This window comes from Emys orbicularis, chromosome 20, assembly GCF_028017835.1.
Source record: "Emys orbicularis isolate rEmyOrb1 chromosome 20, rEmyOrb1.hap1, whole genome shotgun sequence".
Classification (NCBI taxonomy): Eukaryota; Metazoa; Chordata; order Testudines; family Emydidae; genus Emys; species Emys orbicularis.
Genome location: NC_088702.1, coordinates 7501743 through 7522509, shown reverse-complemented (window position 1 = coordinate 7522509; position 20767 = coordinate 7501743). Strand labels below are relative to the sequence as shown.

At 49.0% G+C, this 20767-nt stretch overlaps 1 protein-coding gene across 1 annotated transcript in view; it reads right to left on the bottom strand.

Moving 5' to 3' along the window:
- Nucleotides 1-707: 707 nt before the first annotated feature.
- The window catches only part of SETDB1 (SET domain bifurcated histone lysine methyltransferase 1), a 32246-nt gene continuing 12186 nt past the window's right edge, over nt 708-20767 (bottom strand). Inside the window, 16 exon segments of the mRNA XM_065420002.1 lie at nt 708-1500; nt 2525-2613; nt 3512-3723; nt 4401-4560; nt 5828-5960; nt 6399-6427; nt 7734-8365; nt 9710-9879; nt 11321-11437; nt 12200-12765; nt 13595-13666; nt 13824-13986; nt 16521-16659; nt 17298-17427; nt 18734-18924; nt 19404-19477. Coding sequence (XP_065276074.1) covers nt 1383-1500; nt 2525-2613; nt 3512-3723; nt 4401-4560; nt 5828-5960; nt 6399-6427; nt 7734-8365; nt 9710-9879; nt 11321-11437; nt 12200-12765; nt 13595-13666; nt 13824-13986; nt 16521-16659; nt 17298-17427; nt 18734-18924; nt 19404-19477 — 2995 coding nt within the window. The 3' untranslated portion in view covers nt 708-1382.

Below are 20767 nucleotides of genomic sequence, written 5' to 3'. Positions count from 1 at the left end.
TAACATAGCCCTAGAACAATCTAAGCATCTTCAGCTGTGTGACCGAGCACCAGTCTCCTAAACCTCTGGTTTCATACCCTCCTTGCTTCCTCTAGCTAGACAGGGTGAGAGAAGTTGGTCCCATAAAATATTACCTCACCTGCCTTGACATGCTCATACTCTAGAACCAACATGGCTACTACAAAGGGTTCTCCAGTTACAGCAAGTAACAGCCTTGATCAGCTTTGGTCTCGCTCTACTGCAGTCAGAGGAGTTATGGGCCGGAGTTAATCATGCCTGCGGTGAGTATTTGATAAGCACAGGTAGGTACAGCCTCCCTTGCTACAATTAAGTTGGATCTTATTCCCTCCACTTCTGTATCATCTAGGAGCAGGTGTACAGAAGCCTCCCGCAGTACGAGCCATAATGGGCTCAGGCAGTGCCTTAAAGACCTGGGTTTGTTCACTAACAGACAAGTGATTGTTGGTCCCAGTGTCCGATTCCTAGGCAAAATCCCATGTGCTCACTCCAGTTCGCCCACTACCTGAGCCCCCAGCTTGCCTCTGTCTAAATCCACTCCTGGAAGTGATGCTTTCCCCCAAGCCACTTTCAAGTTCACGCTGTACTGCAGGGTGGGGGTATTTATTTTTGGTTTTTTTTTTTTTTTAGGAAAGCATCCATGATTGCTTTCAACAGCCGCCAGGTTTTTTTTTTTTTTTTTTAACAGCATGTTCAGCAATACCACAGGAAAATCCCAGTACGGTTCCTGGATTGGATGATCTACCCCTGGCCTCTCTGAAATGCTTCCCTTTGATAAGAAGAGGGCACCAATTCTAACTGTAGTTGCCCTAGTTTTTTGGGGATGGGGGAATTTGACATGGCAGACTTGGGTACAACAGAGGCTGGCTGTAGGATGGCGAAGCAGGGGACCCTTCTGTAATGCCTGCCTAGTGTGTTTCATACTTGAATTGAGCTGACAGGTATTAAGTCTCACAGCTAGCTGATCAGTGCATGACCCAGTGAAGACAGATCTACAGCAAAGCAGTAGCTTGCTGGGAACATTGCTGTCCATCTCAGCCCTACGCACAAAGCCAAGCGACCCCTGTGTTAGCCTGATAGTGTTGTGGTCTGTGTACCTGTGGGCATATTTTCAAGTGAACAGGGCAACTCCAAGTTACTGTAACCAGCTTTGTAACAGCTACAATTACAAATAAACGCAGTGTACTTAGAAACCGCTCGAGATGAACTACAGTACGTCACCCTCACAGACAAAGGGTTGGGCGGGGAGGGGAGGGACAATGCCTGTGGTTGAGAATCAACCTTTTTCTGGCTCAGAACAACTGGAGCCCGGGGGAATCCAGGGCCAGCAGCCCAAGTCCTTCACGATGCGGGCACCAGCGTGGTTAGAGCAGCCTGCCTCGGCATTCGATAGCGCCACAGCAGCACAGGAGCTCCTTGCCCTCCACGCTGCCCACCTCGTAGTTATAATCCCAGGTCAGCTCAGTCCCGGCTCGTATCCTCCTGAGAAGGAAGGGAGGCACATGTGTTACTTAGCTAGCAGACGCAGTTGCTGGCCTTGCGGCTGGGAGATTAGGGTAGCTCCCAAGGAAGCACGTGTATCGCTGCCAGCAGACACAGGGCAAAGCTTATGCTTGCTCATCAGCGAGATCCGTGCCTTGGCAGCGCCCCCAGCCTCGACAGAAGAGAAGCATTTTGCAAGCTTTGCACAGAAGCAGCCTGCGTGACAAGAGGTGGGTGGGGAGAGGGCGGCATAGCCAGCGGCTATGGACCGAGAAGGTTTCCCTGCTACCGCCAGAACGTCCCAGTGGTGCTGCATTTGCTCTTTTTGGGAAGACTCCGGAAAGCCACAGAAAGTGAAGGCTGGTCCAGTACATTTCGTTATAGGAGTCAGAGGCAGGACGGTCTAGCGGTTAGAGCCCTAGCCTGCAACCCAAGAGACCTGGGTTTAATTCCTTGTTCTCCATTCTGGGCCTCAGTCCTCATCTGTACAAGGGGCAGAACAGCCCTGTTCTACCTCCTCAAAGAGCTGAGGTGCTCATGTGCTACAGTAATGGGGGCCACAGAAGTACTTGAGAGATTAAGCTTCACAACCTGTGAAAGGTGCAATTTCGCCAACGATTAACTGGCCGCACCTCCTCCCCCCCCCCAAGAGCTGAGAACTTGCAGCTCCCAGTTACTTTGGCAAGAGCTGGTGCTGCAGGCCCCGGGGGAGACTTTCAAAGGGCACAAATGGGAGTTGGGTGCCTAAACTGCACCTTGTGTCTTTGAAAGTCTCTCCACGAGTCACTTGCCCAAGCTCACAATAAGCCAGGGACGGAGCTAGGAAGAGAAACCAGAAGCCCTCACTCCCCAGTCCCAGGTCCCCATTAGAATCCTCATGGCGTAAGCCAGTAGTAAAATTTCCGAAGAGGTCTTGAAGTTTTAAACCTCCTGAACCAACAGGAACTAAAAAGCAACCAGTGTCTCCAGCAGTAGCCCTACAGCCAACAAAACTTCTCCGACTGGGCAGCATCAGATCACTTACTTGCTAGCGAAGAAGGCAACCCAAGGGAAACGGAGGTCATGCGTGTCCACAAAGACATTCTGCACAAACAGATTGGGGCTGCAGCTATGCTGTAAAGGGACAAGAGAAGCCAAGTTGTGACCAGGCACTTGTGGCAGGCAGGGAACAGGCAGACTGGGGGATGCAGTGTTTTTAAAAACAGGTAGATCACTAATTAAGCCACTGAATCAGTTTTAAGCCCATTGAAATAGGGGTTACTATTGTCTTACCACACACGCTACATGGAATAAGTCCCAAGATTTAATAGAAAGTGACATTTACTCAGAGGAATGGCTTTTGTATAACGTTCTGTCTTGTAACATATAAAGAGCCTGTAGTGTTTGTACTGCGTGTATTTCACACAGCTGCACTTAGCATCCATCTTCAACCCTTGCATTTCCATCCCCCACCCAATATCAAGAGCAAATACGCTCGGTTGGGGAGCAGCTTCTTTGACAGGTTTCACTTCCTTGCTAAGCTGGTCTAGAGTCGAGCACAGAGCGACAAACAACAGACTCCCGTACAAACCTAAAGCAGACAAGCTGCAGGTTAACGTCCACCTTTAAATGATAGAAATATAGGGCTGGGCGGGACCTGGAGAGGTCAAGTCCAGCACGCTGCACTGGGACAGTTCAGTAACGGATGTTTGAAGCGACACCGAACTCAAGTCAACCCCTATCCACTAGGAACTAACCTAACAGCCACCAGAACTGGCAGGCACTGATCTCCCAGGAAGAGTAAACCCTCCAGGACAGGGCTGAAGTTCAGAGTACGGCAAAGGGGGAAGTTGCACTTGAGGCTAGATTTGGATTCACAAGGATACCTAAGAGAAGTGAAACTCCTGTGCAACGTTTGCTCAACTCAAACAGAAGCCGAGAACCAGACAGCACGGTTGATGCTCCTGGAGGACACACGCACATCACCCTTTGCAGCACTGCCTGGGAGAGCGCGTAAGAACAGGAAACTCACATTGAGGTAACGGCCAAGATTCCCTTCGAGTTTGGCATCAATGATATAGCAGGACTCTTCGCCGTCATAAAACTGGCGGGTGTTTTTGCGCACTAGCATGTTCTCCCCCTTGTCAGCTGATGCCATATTGGTCGACTTTATGGCAATCCCGTGAGTCGATTTGAGGGCAAAACCCCGTGTGGACTTCACTGCCACTTGCCTTTTCACGGGGCCTGCCAAAACAGAGAAATAATCACCGAATGATTTCCTCTCACTTCCTTAAAGGGGTCTAAGACAGTGACGTTACTTTAGTGGTAGCTGGGGAGCTGAAATCAGTTCAACTCAACCAGCACTGCCTGCTAACAAATTGTCCTGTTTCAGCCAAGACTCATGGACCATTCAGGATTCAGCTTCTAGAGCTGGGACAAAATCCTGAATCCCCTCTGAAGCTGGGACCCAGGAGACCTGGGCTCCCCACTCAACGCCAGTCCGTGCCCAGAAATCCACAGGAAAACAAATCGATCTTTCTTCAGAATCTCAGGCCTAACGTTGTCCAGACGGAGTAATTTTGGGTGCCCATTGTGAGGTATCTTAAGAGGGGCCCGATTTTCGGGAAGTGCCGAGCACTCATCTGAAGTCAGGTCCCTTTAAAGTGTCTCAAGTTGGGCACCCAAAGCCAGTCACTTTGAGAAACTTTAGGCCTCGATCAGAATTTAGTCTGTAGTCAGCTGCACTGGGACCAGTGTAATATGTAGATACGGTTATTCTGCCCAGGGCACTACAGACACATTATCAACACCTCCTGTCGCTTCTGAACACAGTTTCTTCTTCTGCATCTGCCCTCTGTACAGAGCTCCCTGTTCAATCCCGTTACTCCTTAGCAAAATGCCGCTGTTGCACCTACCTAGACCGGAAGAGGAATTCTTCTTGTCGTCGATGTCCTCTTCCTCTGAGCCAGAGGAAATAGTCTGGATGTCATCACTATCATTCGTGTTGCCCTGTGCTTGTCCTGCTGCGGGCTGGCCATTCTCCCCCTCGCTGTCCGTGCTACTTGACAGCGTCAGCACATCCTGTAAACACGCACATGTACCAGCGGCTCAGAGGGGTTGCAATGCAGGCCAAAAGCATCTTTTTACCTTCTCCAGAATGCTGCTAAAGCCTCTATTAACTCTCCTTCCTCCAAGGAGCTGAGGTTAAATATTGTGCCTTTCTACAGAACCTTTCAGCAACCCTCAAAGCCCTTTCATTCATTAAAACTTCCGATACCCTTGGGAAGTCATTTTAAATACACACATGGAAAAAGCAGGAACAGAACCCAGAAACCCTGATAAACAGGCCTAGAGACTTCAGAAAAATGTCTATAGCACCTTTTGGCTTGAAGACTATTTGGACAGGAAGGATTTTAGCCACCTAAATGTGCAGCTAACAGTGCAAAGCAACACTACAGTCCACAGTTTATTAAATGGGAAAAGAATAATGTTCAGGTTGAAACGGCAGGGGGAAATCTGAGAGGCTGGTTAGTAACTCCAAGGTGGAATTTGACCAGAACACTGAGAGATAATACTCCTTACCTTGCTCAGTGAAAGAAGTTCTTTAATGACCACTAATGGTCAGAACTTTGGTTTAATCAACTTTTACAATAGCTACCTTTTTTATGTTCTGCAATTAGGGGTTAATGATGCAGAAAGTGTTTTGATTAAAAAAGACCCCAAATTCAGTGCCCAATGTTGTATGAAATATATGACACACACAAAGAGCTAAGGATCACAGAACACAAGTGATCGTCTGCCCAACCTGGAGCGAACAATCTCTTACAAAAAGAAATAAGTCAGAAAGCGCCAAGATCCACCCACGCCAATCCATGCTCGCTGGAACTGCAAGAGATCTATTACATGGGATAGGTCTATCTGACCCCAACAGATGCTCAGTGTCCTAGGGGAAGGCATAAGGAAACCTACGATCCCTGTCAACGTGCACTGGGGACAATTCCTTCTTCACACTAATTCTGGCAATCATCTGAACCCCACGCACGTAAGAGTCCCCACAGCGGGGTCTCTCACCCCATTTAGACCAAGTCACTACAGCTGCTTTCCCAGAGCCTTCAAAACCCAAATACAGGGGCCTGCAATTCAAAGCAAACCCTGGAAAGACGTAACCCCAAGGAACTAGCAATCATAATCCACTGGACTGGGGGGGGCTCTTCATCAGGCTGGAGCATGTAAAGGACTTGAGTTTAAAGAGGGCCTCACGCCAGCCTGCAATTTTGCAGTGCAAACCGAAAAACCCACAAGGCACAGGCCAGTCTTCAAAGCTCAGGCCCTAAAGCATGATTCTTACGTCAGCTGCTTGCTGGGGAGGAGCCAAGTGCCTTTTGCTCTGATGCATGATCGTCTTGCTTGGTGGCCGCCGGATCCCCTCGAGTTTCATGGGGCTTGGATTATAGCCATACACCTTGCCGGTCTCGGATGCCCTGGAGGGAGCAAGAACAAAACAAGTCACCCACGCCGCTTCCTAGCCATCTCCCCAGCCTGCCTAGGGATACTCGGCATCGCACTGATGCCCAGGAGAGCGTCTAACACAGAACTGGAGAAGGTAAGAGCCGGTCACACCTGACTGTGTAATTTGCTAATCTAGCCAGTCCAGTTCCATGGCCTAACACGCAAGGGCTTCACCAGCCTCGGTAGTAACGCAGCAGTTTCCCCGGCCCCTTCTGTTGGCACAGAGCTGGTTTCTCACTCACTGTGCAGATCAGTCAGCTACCATGGACCTCCCTCATTGGCTGCACACGGAGGCCAGCTTAATTACCTGGGAGGCATCTACCTGCGACAGTGCTTGTGGCAGTAAAGGTAGCTAGCGCGCACTGGTAAGCTGCAACCTTTCACTCAAATTCAAATATTTCAACACTTACATCGAAAGCTTGTTTGGCTCTTCAGATTCCTACAAAGTGAAAAACGTAAGAGACAGTTAAACACCTCTTCTGCAGGCTGCATTTCGCTTTCTGTGAATATCTATCTAGTGTCTCAGAGACTTAAAGTACTGTAACCCACTAGCCATAAGACCCAGGTGCTATAAACAGAGACTCTTCGGGGGACTGGTTTCCACTGGATACACCTTCATCTGGGACTTTCCAGCCTTCTACAAGGGCTTAGTTTTCAATCTCATTTCCATAAAGTCCACTCACCCTGCTCAGCCCAGGTTTGAGCCTTAAATCTGTCCGCCGGGGATTAAGTATCTTACAATATGGCACTTCAACTTCCCATAGGAGACTATTCCACACGCCAACAGAGCTCACTGTTAAATCTTCCCCTTTCTTAATGTCATCCCATTCCTTCAAGTAATAGCCCTTGGATCACTCCAATCCCCCAACGCTTCTACCCTTTAGACAGCTACATTCCTGTTTGTGGCCGCTTAGCCAAGTCATTAGGTATTATGTAAATTAGTACTTGGGGCTTTTGACACTTCTCTACTCAGTGCTGCAAATCCCTTGAACGTGCTGAACGTGTCTGCTGGAGGAAGGACGGTCTCTCTCGCACAGGGGGTCTCAACCTTTTTCTTTCTGAGGCCCCCGCAACATGCTATAAAAACTCCACGCCCCACCTGTGCTGCAATAACTGGCTTTCTGCATATAAAAGCCAGGGCCAGCATTAGGGGGTAGCAAGCAGGGCAATTGCCTGGGGCTCCAGGCCACAGGGGCCCCCAGGAAGCTACATGGCTCAGGCTTTGACTTCAGTCCCGGGTGGCAGGGCTCAGGGCCTGGGCTTCAACCCTATGCAGCAGGACTTCGGCTTTCTGCCCTGGGCCCTGGCGAGTCTAATGCTGGCCCTGCTTGGCGGCCCCCCTGAAACCTGCTCAGGGCCCTCGGACCCCCTGGTTGAGAACCACTGATCTAGCAGAAGGGGCACTGACCCGGGACTGAAGTCTTGGGTTCTATTTCTGGCTCCGTCACAGCCTCCCTGTTTGACCCTGGGCATCGCACTTGCCTTCTCTACACCTCTGTTTTCCCAAGTATGCAATGGGGATGCTTCCCTACCTCACAGATACCAAGGCGAGGTGGGCTGTACAAAATGGCACCGTAGCCTAGCTGAACACAGCCTTGGGATCCAGGAATGCTCTAGTGGCACGGCTGGTCCAGGCATTCCCCTTCTCTGCACCTCATCTATAAAGAGGGGTGATGATGCTCCAACTCCCCAGTGACGGGGAATGCCATGTACTTAGAGAATCATCACAACAGCCTCTCGCTTACCTCCTTCTTCTGCATCTTTGAGTCGGCATCCAAGCCAAAAGCCTCCTTGCCCCCAAGCCCAGAAGTGGAGGGCTTCTCTCGGTCACCCAGGACTTCCACTTTGCCTGCCTTGACCTCGCTGGCCTCGTTCATCTTGAACGAGGAGGCGCTATCGTTGTCCTGGAAGCTGTCTGACATGCTGTTGGAGCTCAGCCAGGAGGCCACTTTGTTTTTGGAGGTTTCCTCGGACACGGGCAGTTTGCAGGCAGCGGCCACAGCGACCTCGTCGTGGCTGATCTGCCTGGTGAGGCCGGAGTCCTTGGAGGCTGTCTCAGACAGGCCGTTCTCCTTCTGGCCCCGGGTCTGCCGGCGGGTGGCATAGCTACGCCACACCGAGCTGGTGCTGAAATCCTCGTCCTTGCAGAAGTTGTCGTCGGAGCTGTCCTCGTTGGACTCCTCCTGCTCCTCGGTGCCGGTGTTCTCTTCCTCTTCGTCCTTCAGGTCCACGCCGCTGCTGTCGGAGGAGCACTTGGCATCGCTTTCGTAGCCCTCCTTGAAGTTCTCCACGCTCTCAATGTGATCCAGGTTGGCGAAGTACTCGTCCCCCATCTCCAGCCCTTCTTTGTCGGCAAAGTCGTCGGTCAGGATTTTCCCTGGAAAACGAGCGCGGCCTGAACTTTAGTGGGTGTGTTATGCCTTCAAAAGGAAATAGGCCTGGGCCTACAGCCAAGCCTACACCCAAGGCCTGGGCCTACACCCAAGCTGTGCTCTGAAAACAAAGCATGCTACGCCTGTGGCTAATCAAGGGGGGTTAACACAGCTTGGTGTGCCTGAACGGACCATGGCTGACCCCCAAATCAGGGAGCAGGAAGTATAACAATAGCTGACTAAGGCCGGTGGAGAGTTTTCCACTGAAGCTATTTTTCATTGGATAATTGGGTTTTGACTCAACAATTTAAGTGGGAAAAAAAAAGTGTCTGGCTTCCATGGAAAAATTCAACTTTGTTAAAAAGCCAAATACCAGAAAACGGAAAGAAAACTTTTCATCTGAAATGCCGCCATGGGGCCTCATTGGAGCTGGAGTTCAGGACCTTCATGTTCCCATTCTCCTCTACATGCCGGGACCCCAGAGGGACTACATCTCCCACAATGCAAGCACAAGCAAGAGGAGAGCCCATGGTGTGTCATGGGAAATAGAGTACAGCCAGGAAGCCCAGCCCATAGAGAGTGAGGTCTCTGAGGCACAATTTCCAATCAGCCCTACTGCGGAGCTTCTCCGGCAGGTCACTGAAACAAGCTGTAAAGCCAGCAAGGAGAACCCTGTTTTAGGCACTTTCTTTGTTTTGTTAAACCTACTGCACTTTAATGACTGCATGACAGCCCTACCCAGCCAGGGACTCTCGGAAGAGAGCACTGATTAGCCAGAGTGTCCAGTCTCTATACTGGCTATGATATCTGGACTCATGTAGGCCAAGAACACAAGTTCTTATAAGAAACTAGCACGAAGGGAACATCAACACTCAATTATTGGCAACCCAGGGCTAGACTGTTTAAACGAACAGGAAGCTACGTATGCCCCATTCTGCTGAATGAATGCCGCAAGGGAAGCCTTCACTCTTAGCAAATGCTTCCCTTCTCAATACTGGCATCGCAGTCACCATGGTTTCTGTATTTCCTTGTTTACGGGGAAAAGCAGGGCTTAAATTGCAGTGCGTCCTTAAATGAGTTGAACATGCACGCGAGGAGGTGTGTGACAATTCCGTTCGAGTCTGACATTTTGTAAAAAGAAAACCTAATGCTGGTGTCATTTTACATAAATATTTGTTTGGTTTAAGAAAGGGTAGGTTAGTATTTGATTTCTGGGACTGCTGGCGATAGCAGCGCGGTCTAGTAGGAGCAGACATTTCATAAGAGAGAGAGCTGTGTTAGTCGTGCCTCATTTTAACCAAAGGACTTCCAGGTGGATATTCAGTACCACTGCGCCATGGCAGCTGTACCTGCATAGATGCAGACGAAAGAGCCCTTGGCAATATCGTCAAGGCAGCGGATTCCCCAGCCTTTGTTCTGAGTCTTGAATAGCTGGAGTCTGACTTGGAGTCCATGTTGTACCAAGCGATTGGTGCACATGTTCGTGTTGCATTTGCATCTCTTGTTACATTCATAGACTCTGGGAAAGGGAAAGCAGATGGTTATCGCTGCAAGTTTCAAAGCCCAGACTGAGCTCCTAAAACACCACCAAACAGAGCTGAGGCCAGGACACTCCATTTGAATCTTGCCATGTTACTTTAGCACTGCCTGGGTTTTGTAGATGTCATATTATGACAAGTGGGGAAATCCCAACTTTCAGCTCTAGAGGGCACATAGCATTGGTAACGCTTGTTACAGAAACCAATTTAAAACCCGCTGAGGACAGTTTTAGAATATCAGGGTTGGAAGGGACCTCAGGAGGTCATCTAGTCCAACCCCCTGCTCAAAGCAGGACCAATCCTCAGACAGATTTTTGCCCCAGATCCCTAAATGGCCCCCTCAAGGATTGAACTCACAACCCTGGGTTTAGCCGGCCAATGCTTAAATCACTGAGCTATCCCTCCCCCATTCACAGCTGAGGAGCACTGGACCTATCCCTATTAGAGGTAGAGGTGGACAGAAGTCCAGACATAACCCTGCATCTCAAAGTAAATCGCTTGCCATAAGATGTGAGTGATTTCTAGTGACGTACTGGGGGATTTGAGACACCCCACGTAATAAGGCTGAACCGCTGTAGAATGAAATAATGCATAAATTACTTTGGTGCAGAAGCCCCCTGCTTTCTCCAATGCATTTGTGTTACTAATACCAATAAATAAATCAGCAGTACATTGAGAATTCAGGGACAGCATTACTATAAAAATAACTGCAGTTGACTTGTCGGTCCACTACAATTTAGCAACTCTTCTTCTGTGCCCATCACCACGGTACCTGAGTGCCTTCCGTTAGAGCATTAAGCAATGTGACAGACGGCGCCCACTGATTGCATTCACCACATTCTGCAGTGAAACTGAACAGGTCACAGAATATCCAGCCGGCTGCATCTGACTGCCACAGACGCTGAACCCCTCCCTGGTGCCGTGTCTAGGACCAATTTTCCATGGAGCTTTAGCAATACCTTGGACTTGTACAGTCTAATCCGAGGTGCTCAAAGTGCTTTACGGCAAAGTTCGTTTTGCAACAACACATGAAAGGAAGAATTGCACTATGGGGAAGTTGCTTGCGGGAAGGATGGTGCCCTAGTTATGACACTAGTCTGGGAATCAGGAGAGCCAGCTTCAATTCCCTGTTTCATCACAGATTTCCTGTGAGACTAGGTGCAAATCACGTAAGCCCGGGCCTCAGTTTCCCCCTCTGTAAAACAGGAATGATGTCGTGCCCTATTTGTGGGGTTGGTTTTTGTTGAGAATAACTAGATTAAAATTGTGACGTACTTGATGACTACAGTGATGAGAGTCAGACGTGTCTTGCCAAACGCCAGGAGTTCCGATGTGTACACCTAGCTCTCCAATGTGTTGTCAGATTGACCACACTGGCCCCAGAAATCCAGCATAACGAAAGCACAGGGCCACTCTACTCACCCTGTGGGGAGGCATTCCTCCAGCCTCTTGTGCTGGTAGCCAGAATTGGGGTTGATCTGCCCACCGGGGGTGCAGCCTGTCGCTTGGACCGTCAGCTGGTGGCAGGCACATTTAGATCTGAAATCACAAATCCCCCCCCCCCAAAAGATTTATTTTACACCAGTTTTGCGAGAGAAGTCACATACACGTGAGGGGGTCTGAACATTTGGGACTCTCTGCCAAGGGCAGGACTCTCGGTAAACAGTGCCACAGCACATCACTGATGGCAGGTTACCGTCAAAGATTGGCTTGCAACAGAGCCCCTGTCCTGCTGCCCGGGCACAGACGACTCGAGCCACATGGCAGAGCCAACTTTTACCCCAAACATTTAACACTGCTTCCCCAAAGCAGCAGTGGATGCAGGACGCTAGTCAAGAGCAATCCTGAGGCAGTGAGATCAGAGCCATAATCTGAGACCTTGATACGTGCAAAAGAAATTAGAACAAACAAAATGCTATTGTGGGCTGGATCGTGGGAACCCCGCACTCAAGCGGCCTCCAACCCTAACCTGCACCCGCACAAGGGGAAACAACTTTTGAGACAATCGGAATAAAGAGGTGGATTTTAGAATACTTGGGAATCGGCCGAGAAACAGTAACTTAAGTCTCAACCTTCCGACTGCAGTCAGTTGGGAGGCTCCAGCCAAGTACCCTAGAATTGGGAACTGTGTTCTCCATAGGGAGCCCTGGCCTCTGAGATTTGCTTCCTTACCACCACCCACATACTGGGCAACCAAGCCAGGAGCTGGTAACATTCAGGCCATGCAGCGAGGCCTATTTGCAGAGCCTTTCCTCAGCGTGTGGCCCAGAGACTGGAGGACTTGCATACAGAGTCACCTACTTGTCTCTGCAGCCATCTTTACAGTCGCAGCCCACGAGGAACTCCCAGCCGGTGTTGATGTAGACCCCTTTCCCCGGGATGCGCTCCTTGCTATAAGCCACCTGCGGAGGAGGGGTGGTGTCTATCTCGTTGACGCAGGACAGCGGCACGTCCTCCTTGCCTTTGGTGATGTCTGCAATGTAGTAGAAGGGCTTGTAGGGCTGGAACTTGCGGTCCACCAGCACGTAGGGGTCTAGGCAGAACATCTCCAGGAAGAGGAAGTCGCAGTCCGTCTCGAAGATGTAGCGCTCGATCTCCTGCATGGTGCGCAGGCACAGGCCGCACGGCGTCTTGTAGATGACGTGGAAGCCCATCTTGCGGTTGACGCGGCGGCGGGCAGTCATGCGCCGAAAGTCGTAGAGAAGCGGGATGAGGAGGGGGTTCTTGCTGCGGTACTGGTCGCTCCGGATGGGGCGGACCCGCGACAGGCAGGTGTAGCTGCAGACGTGGGGCAGGTAAAAGAGCTTCTCCATCGGGGCCCGGTAGGAGGGCTCATTGGGCACCCGCTCCATCATGCCGTGGAATGGCTGCGCCGCACTGCTGCCTGGCTGGCCACTGGAATAGCTTCCACTGGGGGGAGAGAGAGAGAGAGAGACAGCAAATAAGATACACTAAGGATCCGCCCCCTGGAGAAAAGCAACACCACCAGCTTGATTTGGCACATGAAGCCCTCCTCAGAGACACTGTAAGATAGGCTCACAAGGGAAGCACCACTGACTACACTGAGCAAAAAGCCACAGGGAATAGGGGGATGACCCTATGGTGGCTGAGGATGGACAAGAGTTTCAACTCTATACTGGGAGCTGCCTAGTACACCTGCACCATCGTAAAGAGAGATCAGGTCTTTTCATTATTAGGATTACCACAGCACTTACGAGCCTTGGTCATGGACTAGGAGCCTAACGTACTAGGCTAGGGGTGGCCAACAGAGCCACATGTAGCTCTTCAGAAGTTAATACAGCAGAACTTCGCTAGAACATGCGCCGATATAGCGCGGATTCTTTTAGAACGCGGTCACGGACATGGCTCCCACATGTAAATATTTACATTGGTAGTCATGGTAACGCGGTCCCCGCGTTAACGCGGTACTGTGCATGGATCCCGATTCCCACGTTCTAGCAGGGGTCCGGTGTATGCGGCTCCTTGTATAGGAACTGACTCCGGGGCTGGAGCTACAGGCACCAACTTTCCAATGTGCCGGGGGGTGCTCACTGCTCAACCCCTGGCTCTGCCACAGGCCCTGCCCCCACTCCACCCCTTCCCGCCCCCTCCCCTGAGCCTGCAGTGCCCTCCCCCCTTCCCCCCAGAGCCACCTGCACCCCCGAAACAGGTGATCCGGAGATGCGGGGAGGGAGCGGGAGGTGCTGATCGGTGGGCAGGAGGTGGGAGGGAGCTGATGGGGGGGGCTGCTGACGTATTACTGTGGCTCTTTGGCAACGTACATTGGTAAATTCTGGCTCCTTCTCAGGCTCAGGTTGGCCACCCCTGTACTAGGCGCTGTACAAACAGCAGTCTCGTGTAAAATATGTACGAGCCCAGGGATTCTGCAGCATGCATGTTAAAGGCAAACCAGACTAGAGCTTGCTTACCGATACTGCTGGTTCACTGCCGTTTTTCCCATGGGAGGAGTTTCACTTAGCACAGGAGAAGCAGGTGAAGAGTGTCCAGACCCCACAGAGCCAGGACGGAAGGACGTGCTTTTCTTGGCCACTTGCTTTCTGGACTGAGCCAACTGACTTTCGGAGCTTCTACACAAAGGAAGAAGAAGGATGCACGATTTCAAGGCCAGATGCTCACATGAGTGGCAGGGGTTAACAAACAGAACCTGGCACCTAAAACTCTATGAAAATTCGTGATCCTGCTCACCCCATGGCAGAGCTCAGCCCACTGCTGCCTGCCAGAAACAAACTCAAGCAAAGATTTTCTGTGTGATGGTATAATCCGTTCAACCCAATAGAATATGTACAGGGATCCCAGGTTGAAGATAAAGACTACATTTTAGAAATGTTGTTGGCACACAGGGGATTTCTGGGAAGTGGGGTGGGCGCTTGAGAATATTACACTAATTTCAGGCGTTTCGGAGAAACCTGGACAGCCAAAGATCCCTAGGCTGGCAGAAACAAAGCAGAGCCTTTGGGATCTGTACTGGTGGCACTTTTCAGCATCAATGAGAAATTAAGAAGTGTCCCAGTTGTAATGCTCTCCTTACCATCTCAGCTAGCAGCAAGAGCGAGGGGAATATAGGTCTCCTCTCTAGACTGAGCTGTGTGAATCAATTACAAAAGGGAAGCCCAACTGCTGAGTGAAGTAGAACATCTGTACCGGAAGATGCCGGGCGCTCAGAAGAGCGCAATTAAGTCTCATTCTTTGCAGAGATGATGGTAGTTTCCAATCCAAATTACACACCGACTGACGGAATGTACCATATGTGAAACCAACCATTCTATGTCAACCATTGGGGGGGCAGGGGGCAGAGGGGCTACATTTATATAAAACAAGTTCTAAAATCCAGGACCAAGAGAAATGTCTGTGAACACATAAATCCAGGGGAAAATGGCTTGAAGAAGAGATTGGTATCCTGCAGCACTTGCAATCCCAACACTGTGGCATTGCACAAGAACCTGAAAGTGAAGGACTAGAAATCAAAACAAGACCAGGCAACGTCAGTGAACTAGGAGTACACAAGACACCAAGGCAAAGATGCCGTTTTTTCAGTTTTAATAATCATAATCTTAAAAGTCTTTACGAGTAGGATTTTTAACCCAGCCATGTCCCTTTGAACAGCAGCACTACTTGAAGTACGGAGTCTGTTTTTAGTTTATACTAGAAACTATCGTCTTTGCAGCAGTTTGCCACACTAAAGGCAAAGGGGCTTAGAACAACAGCTGTAGTCCGAGCCACTTATCTGCAACTATGTGCTTCGAAGACAGGATCTTTAAAAAAAATAAATAAAAAAAGATTTAAGATCCCAGAGTATCTTGCAGCCACTGGAATGACTGCTCTATAACAGAAGAGTGCAGCTCGGACAGCTAGAGGAAGTCTTTATCCTGCAGTTTAGCGTAATAGACTATCAGTCTATGGGTGGTGCTGCTGTTTATCATCCTGTAGCCTCCTCAGTTCGAATTACTTTAATGGCAGCAAAGAAGTCCCGGTCTTGTTCTGAGGATGTGGCCCTGGGAGTGGAGAATGAGAAGCCAAACTCTGCGTTCTTCAACCACTTGGGAGTAGGACTCTCACCTTGGCTATGAAAAGAGGAAGAATGAAACTACAGCTTGGATTCACAAGCCTTGGGAAAGCGTTAGGGTTCGAGTGGTGTGGATTCGCTAGTTGGCCACTATGTTCAGGGCAGAAGGATTTGTATTACACTGGCATTCGGGGCTACAGGCAGCGGCAGAGACTGTGTTACTTGCATGCTGCTACGTCTGGAAAGAATCTCGTGTGTAACGCTCAACTTGCTGCACTGGTTCACTACAGCTTGGGCACTTCTTATCTCCCTTTTCCCCGTGCAAAGTGGCACAGTCACAGCAGAAGACATGTAGGCAGGGTATCATGCGTCCATAAATTCTGATGGGAAATCCACAGTGGTGACAAAAGTGAACAGGGACAGTATCTTTTTCTCCTAGGAAGTTTATCTTGAAGTCCCAACACACGTGCTCAGGAAATCTTGCATTCTCCAACCCACAATTTCCATTGCACTGCTGCTTCTCTCCTTCGTCAAGTCCTCCTCCGGCACTAGGATGTGCCTCTGACGGTGGCCAACACGTGCCTCTTGCGGCGAAAGGCGCACGTTGGATTTGGTTGGAGATTGGCTTGATCAGGTCTGGTCCGTGACCATCAAGACCAACCAAGGATTCTGAATTCTCAGTGCCTTGTAAGTCAGTGAGGTCCATGAGCCGGTCAATCCAAGTTGAGGAATGCAAAGCAGCAGGGGGCCAATGCCTGGATCGTGACATGAGGGAGTAATTCAGAGAAGCAACAAACTTTGTAACTTGGAAATACATCAAGTGTGAAGCATTAGGATTGAACAAGGACAAGAAGCTTTGCTCAATGGGTACTGTGCTGTCAGCCTCCCCGCCCCAAGATACTCATCCATCAGCCTTTATCTACAGTCTCCCCACATTGGAATTAAAACAATTGTGCAACCAAGAAATAAGCCAAGTGATGGAAGAAACCCACACCAGAAGACTCCTTCCCACGGGAAGGGATGGAGCCAGGAACAACTAAGCACTGGAGCTATTTGGTGCAGCAGAGAGAGAAAGCAGAGAATTAATAAGATACTTACTCCATCTCAGCAGGCTGTGGGGAAACAGACGGTGCAGCTAGAGACATTGCTTGGATTTGTTCTATAGGTTTAAACTGGGTGCTGGTTCCTGTTAATTCTTGCGTGTATTGTACTACGGGCCCTTTGCTCCTCACAGCACCTGGTGGAAGAGAGAATCTCTGCTTCAGCCAAAAGATAGCTCAGTGGTTTGAGCATTGGCCTGCTAAACCCAGGATTGTGAGTTCAATCCTTGAGGGGACCATTTAGGGATCTGGGGCAAAAATCTGTCTGGGGATTGGACTAGATGACCTCCTGAGGTCCCTTCCAACCCTGATATTCTATGATTCAAAGATTGGTGCATTAATTAACTACATGATATTGGTAGATTCCACTTACTGCTCACAGAAAAATATGCAACTGAACTGTGAACAACAGATTGTTAAACAATCAAATCTATTCTTTGGAAAGACTTCAGACCGACAACCACAGCACTGAATATCTAGCAAATAGCAACGTTGCAGCTAGTGGGAGATGTGTAGACTCAAGAAGGGTTAAGTTCACATTAGCAAAGTTAAGACAGCAAGAATCCCATTTTCTAGTGCTGCAAGACACCGGTGTTGCCAATTATCTCCAACAGACTGGACTCTGAACGCAACTAATTTCCTTGCCAAGTCTTAAAACTAGTGAATGATGGGCCAATCTTGTAGCCCTGATTTGGTCAAAGCTTCCATAGGAGTCCTGCCTGAGAAAGGAGTTTAGGTTCATGCCCTGAGACAGACACTTGGGGGAGTGACATACCAACATTGGGACGAGTCCTCATCTGCCCTCCTTGTTTCTTTTCCAGAGTGGAGGCCGTGGAGGTTTTCATGCTGAACATAGGCTCCAGGCGCGTGGAACCACGGTAAATCCATTCACAGCGTTTGTCATCCTGTGGCAAAGAGAGAATATTGTAACACTCACAGCATCTGTCTGAGATGCAAGACAAGAAGTGTGTGTGTGTTTAAGGGGACGTCAAGATTTGAAGTATATATACAAAAGTGCATTCATGTTACACTATTTCCACAGTGTATTAAAACTCAGAGTTTAAAAATCATAGTGCACTAAATGTGCTCTGAATCACACAACAGGACAAGTGTGTCAAAAGCGTGCAGAAGAGCATGCACTCTAGATGCACTGTATTGTACATGCAGAAGAGAGAGGGTGAGCTTTTTACAGCTAGAAAGGGAGGGAGACTCATGCAAAGGAAAGGTAGAAGATGGCAAAGCTGGCAAAAGATACAGTAAGGAGAGGGAGTAAGGATTGCATTCGGAAGTAGGCGCTTTCATTTAAATGATGGCCTTGCAGCTAAGGCACTGGATTGGTACTCAGAAGACCTAGACTCTATTTCCAGCTCTGCCACCAACTTCTTGGGGGATGCTGAGCAAGTAATCTCCCTGAGTCTCAGTTCCAAGAATAATACTTTGTTGCCTTAAAAGGTGGTTGAAGGATAAATTGGTTAGTGTTTATCATCAGGATTTCACATACTATGAAGGCCACACGAGACCTAGATAAGCGTGGAAAGAGACAGGAAATCAGGGAAGGGAATTAAGCAGAGGGAGGGGTGGGGAACAGTAGTGTACTAGGACAGCAAGACTATCACTTAAGCTTCTGGTCAGTTTCACACCAGTTTTCTCACACTAGCACCGTCCTCTTATGTTTGGATTCAGGAGGCCGCTGGGAGGAGTTTACAGTCAGAAAGAAGCCAAAACAAAAAGCTTCCCATAGACCGTTAAATAAGAAACAAAACTGGTGTTATCTATTTCAATTTGAAAACACACATCTATCCTATACGGAGCCTAAAAATGAGACATTTTTAGGAGCATCTACGTGACCTAGGAGCCGAAGCCATTTTTGAACACATGACTTGGGTGCTTTGGAAAATTTGACCCGCTCTCGTTTTAAACAAAAGTCTCTCAGGTGGCATCTCCAAGCCCACCTACAGCTATCGGACCATGTTCCATGCAGAACGGAGGAACTGCCAGGCTGGATCAGAGCTGAGGTCCATTTAATCCTGCATCCCATTTCGAACTGTGGTCAGTAACCAATACACTTCTAATTTACTTTCCATGGCAAAGAAGCTCATTTTGTCTGGCCTGACCTACTGGAGAAGGGAAGTCCTCAGCCCCAGATTGGAAACATCTCAACAAAATAAACCCAAGCTTCCCCCGTTCCAAGGGTAGGGAATGCTTTCATACCAGGAAGAGGATTTTGACCAGACTGCCATCCACTTCCTCCACTCTGGATTTCCACCAGGTCCCTTCCCATTCTGTTTTAATCAGCTGGCCGCTCTTCAGCAATACCATGGGACGGTTTGGGTAGGCACTGATGTACTCCTCTATGAAATCACGACAGGAAACGTCTTCTATGTCTTCCCAGGTCTTCTTTACTATTAGGAAAGAAAAAAGGCGGGGAGAAGGCTTTTACAAAGACCTTCTCTGCAGCCTCTCCGGTGATATTCCAGATGGATTTTACGTTAAACAGACAAGACAACTAAGACAGTCTAAAAGACAATGAGGGATCATAATAGAATGATTACTGTAATGCAAATACTTGTAATCAAAAATAAATATAAAGTGAGCACTGTACACTTTGTATTCTGTGTTGTAATTGAAATCAGTATATTTGAAAAGGTAGAAAACATCCAAAAATATTTAAATAAATGGTATTCTATTATTGTTTAACAGTGTGATTAATCAAGATTAATTTTTTTAATCACTTGACAGCCCTAGTAATAATTTGATTGTTACGTTCTGCAGCTTCTTGTGCACGGCAAATCTTTCCAGGCAAGGCGTTTAATTCCAACGCTAGGACAGAACCCAGCTAGAGCCCTAGCAAAGCATAGGAGCGTGCAAACCGAGAACTCACGTGGCCTGCAGATCGGGTATAGCTCCGACTGAGTGACGTAAGAAGCATAGCCATCGTCGAAGAAGATCAGGAACCTGGAATTAAAAGTGTGACAAAGGGGCCATGTATTTAATACGGCGATGAAGCTGCCTTATGTGATGAGAGTAGTGCTCATGAACGCAGCTGAAGACACCTCACCCACAGCCTGTTTGTATTACTGTAGTGCCTCGGAGCCCAAGTCATGGCCCTTTGTGCTAGGCACTGTACAGACACAGAACAAACATCTGCCCGAGAGAGCTTACAATCCAAGTTAGCTGATACTTCCACTTCCTCACCATGGATCGGAACAGCAGTGGAGATATCACACCATCACAGCACAAGGGAATCCTTCCCATTTAGCCTCAGGGGCTGAGGAAAGGAGAAGCAGTGCTTCTTTCAGAGAGGCCCCAAAGATTCCCCAGCAGTGAGGAGCAACAGCAGGGCAGGGATCCCAGCCAGGACTTCTTCCCAGCCTTGGATATGAGCGTGGCAGAGAGAGGATTCACCCTCCCATTCGGCAGGACAAAGCTCTCTGCCCCAAACCACAAGGGCCAAGAGCAGAAGAAGCCGCAGTCGGACCGTTCCCACAGACAGGGCTTACTCCCCAGAGGCAAAAAGCACCCCCCAGCAGCACCTCTGCACCCTTGAAACACTGACATCAGAGATTGTGCTCCACAACAGATCGATGGCCTCCGAGTGGCATCCCATCCCTAACCAGAGCATGCATCCAGGAGGGAGGAGTTTATTTTCTAGGCAGTTCAGGTAAGCAGAGGGGCAGTTAGAAATAGTTTGTGTTTGGGGGGAGGGGACGAGAACAAAACCAAATAGGAACCAAACCCTGGAATCACTTTTTCTGGGGACAGGGGGCATTGAGATTACAGGGGCTATGGATTTATAGAGTGGAACGTGGTAGCTGTTTAATGGCATACAGTAACACTACCCAACAGTTTTAGGACAACAGCATCTAGTTGAAGTTATATTACAAAGAGATCCCTGATCACCTATAAAATAAGTTGTATTTGCAATATAGCCTCTGAACGCAGTTAATTTTAGATAGTTAACTATTTGTTGCACACAGCTTTGCACGATCAGGAATTTATGACCGAGTCATGTTTGATTATTAATCTTCTCTAAGGAAGATTCAGCCTAAACCATATTTGGAAGAAAGAACCCTGCCTAGTTAGCGGTAGATTTGTGTACCCTGTTTTAGGCCTACAATCTCTTTTCCTTAAGGGCTTCTCAAGGGAAGTGATACTGGTCATGCTGCTGGTCATTAATACTTCCATGGCCTATATTTCTCATCATAGTGTTTTAGGGCAACAGTTGCTTTGGGCTGTGTGGAGACC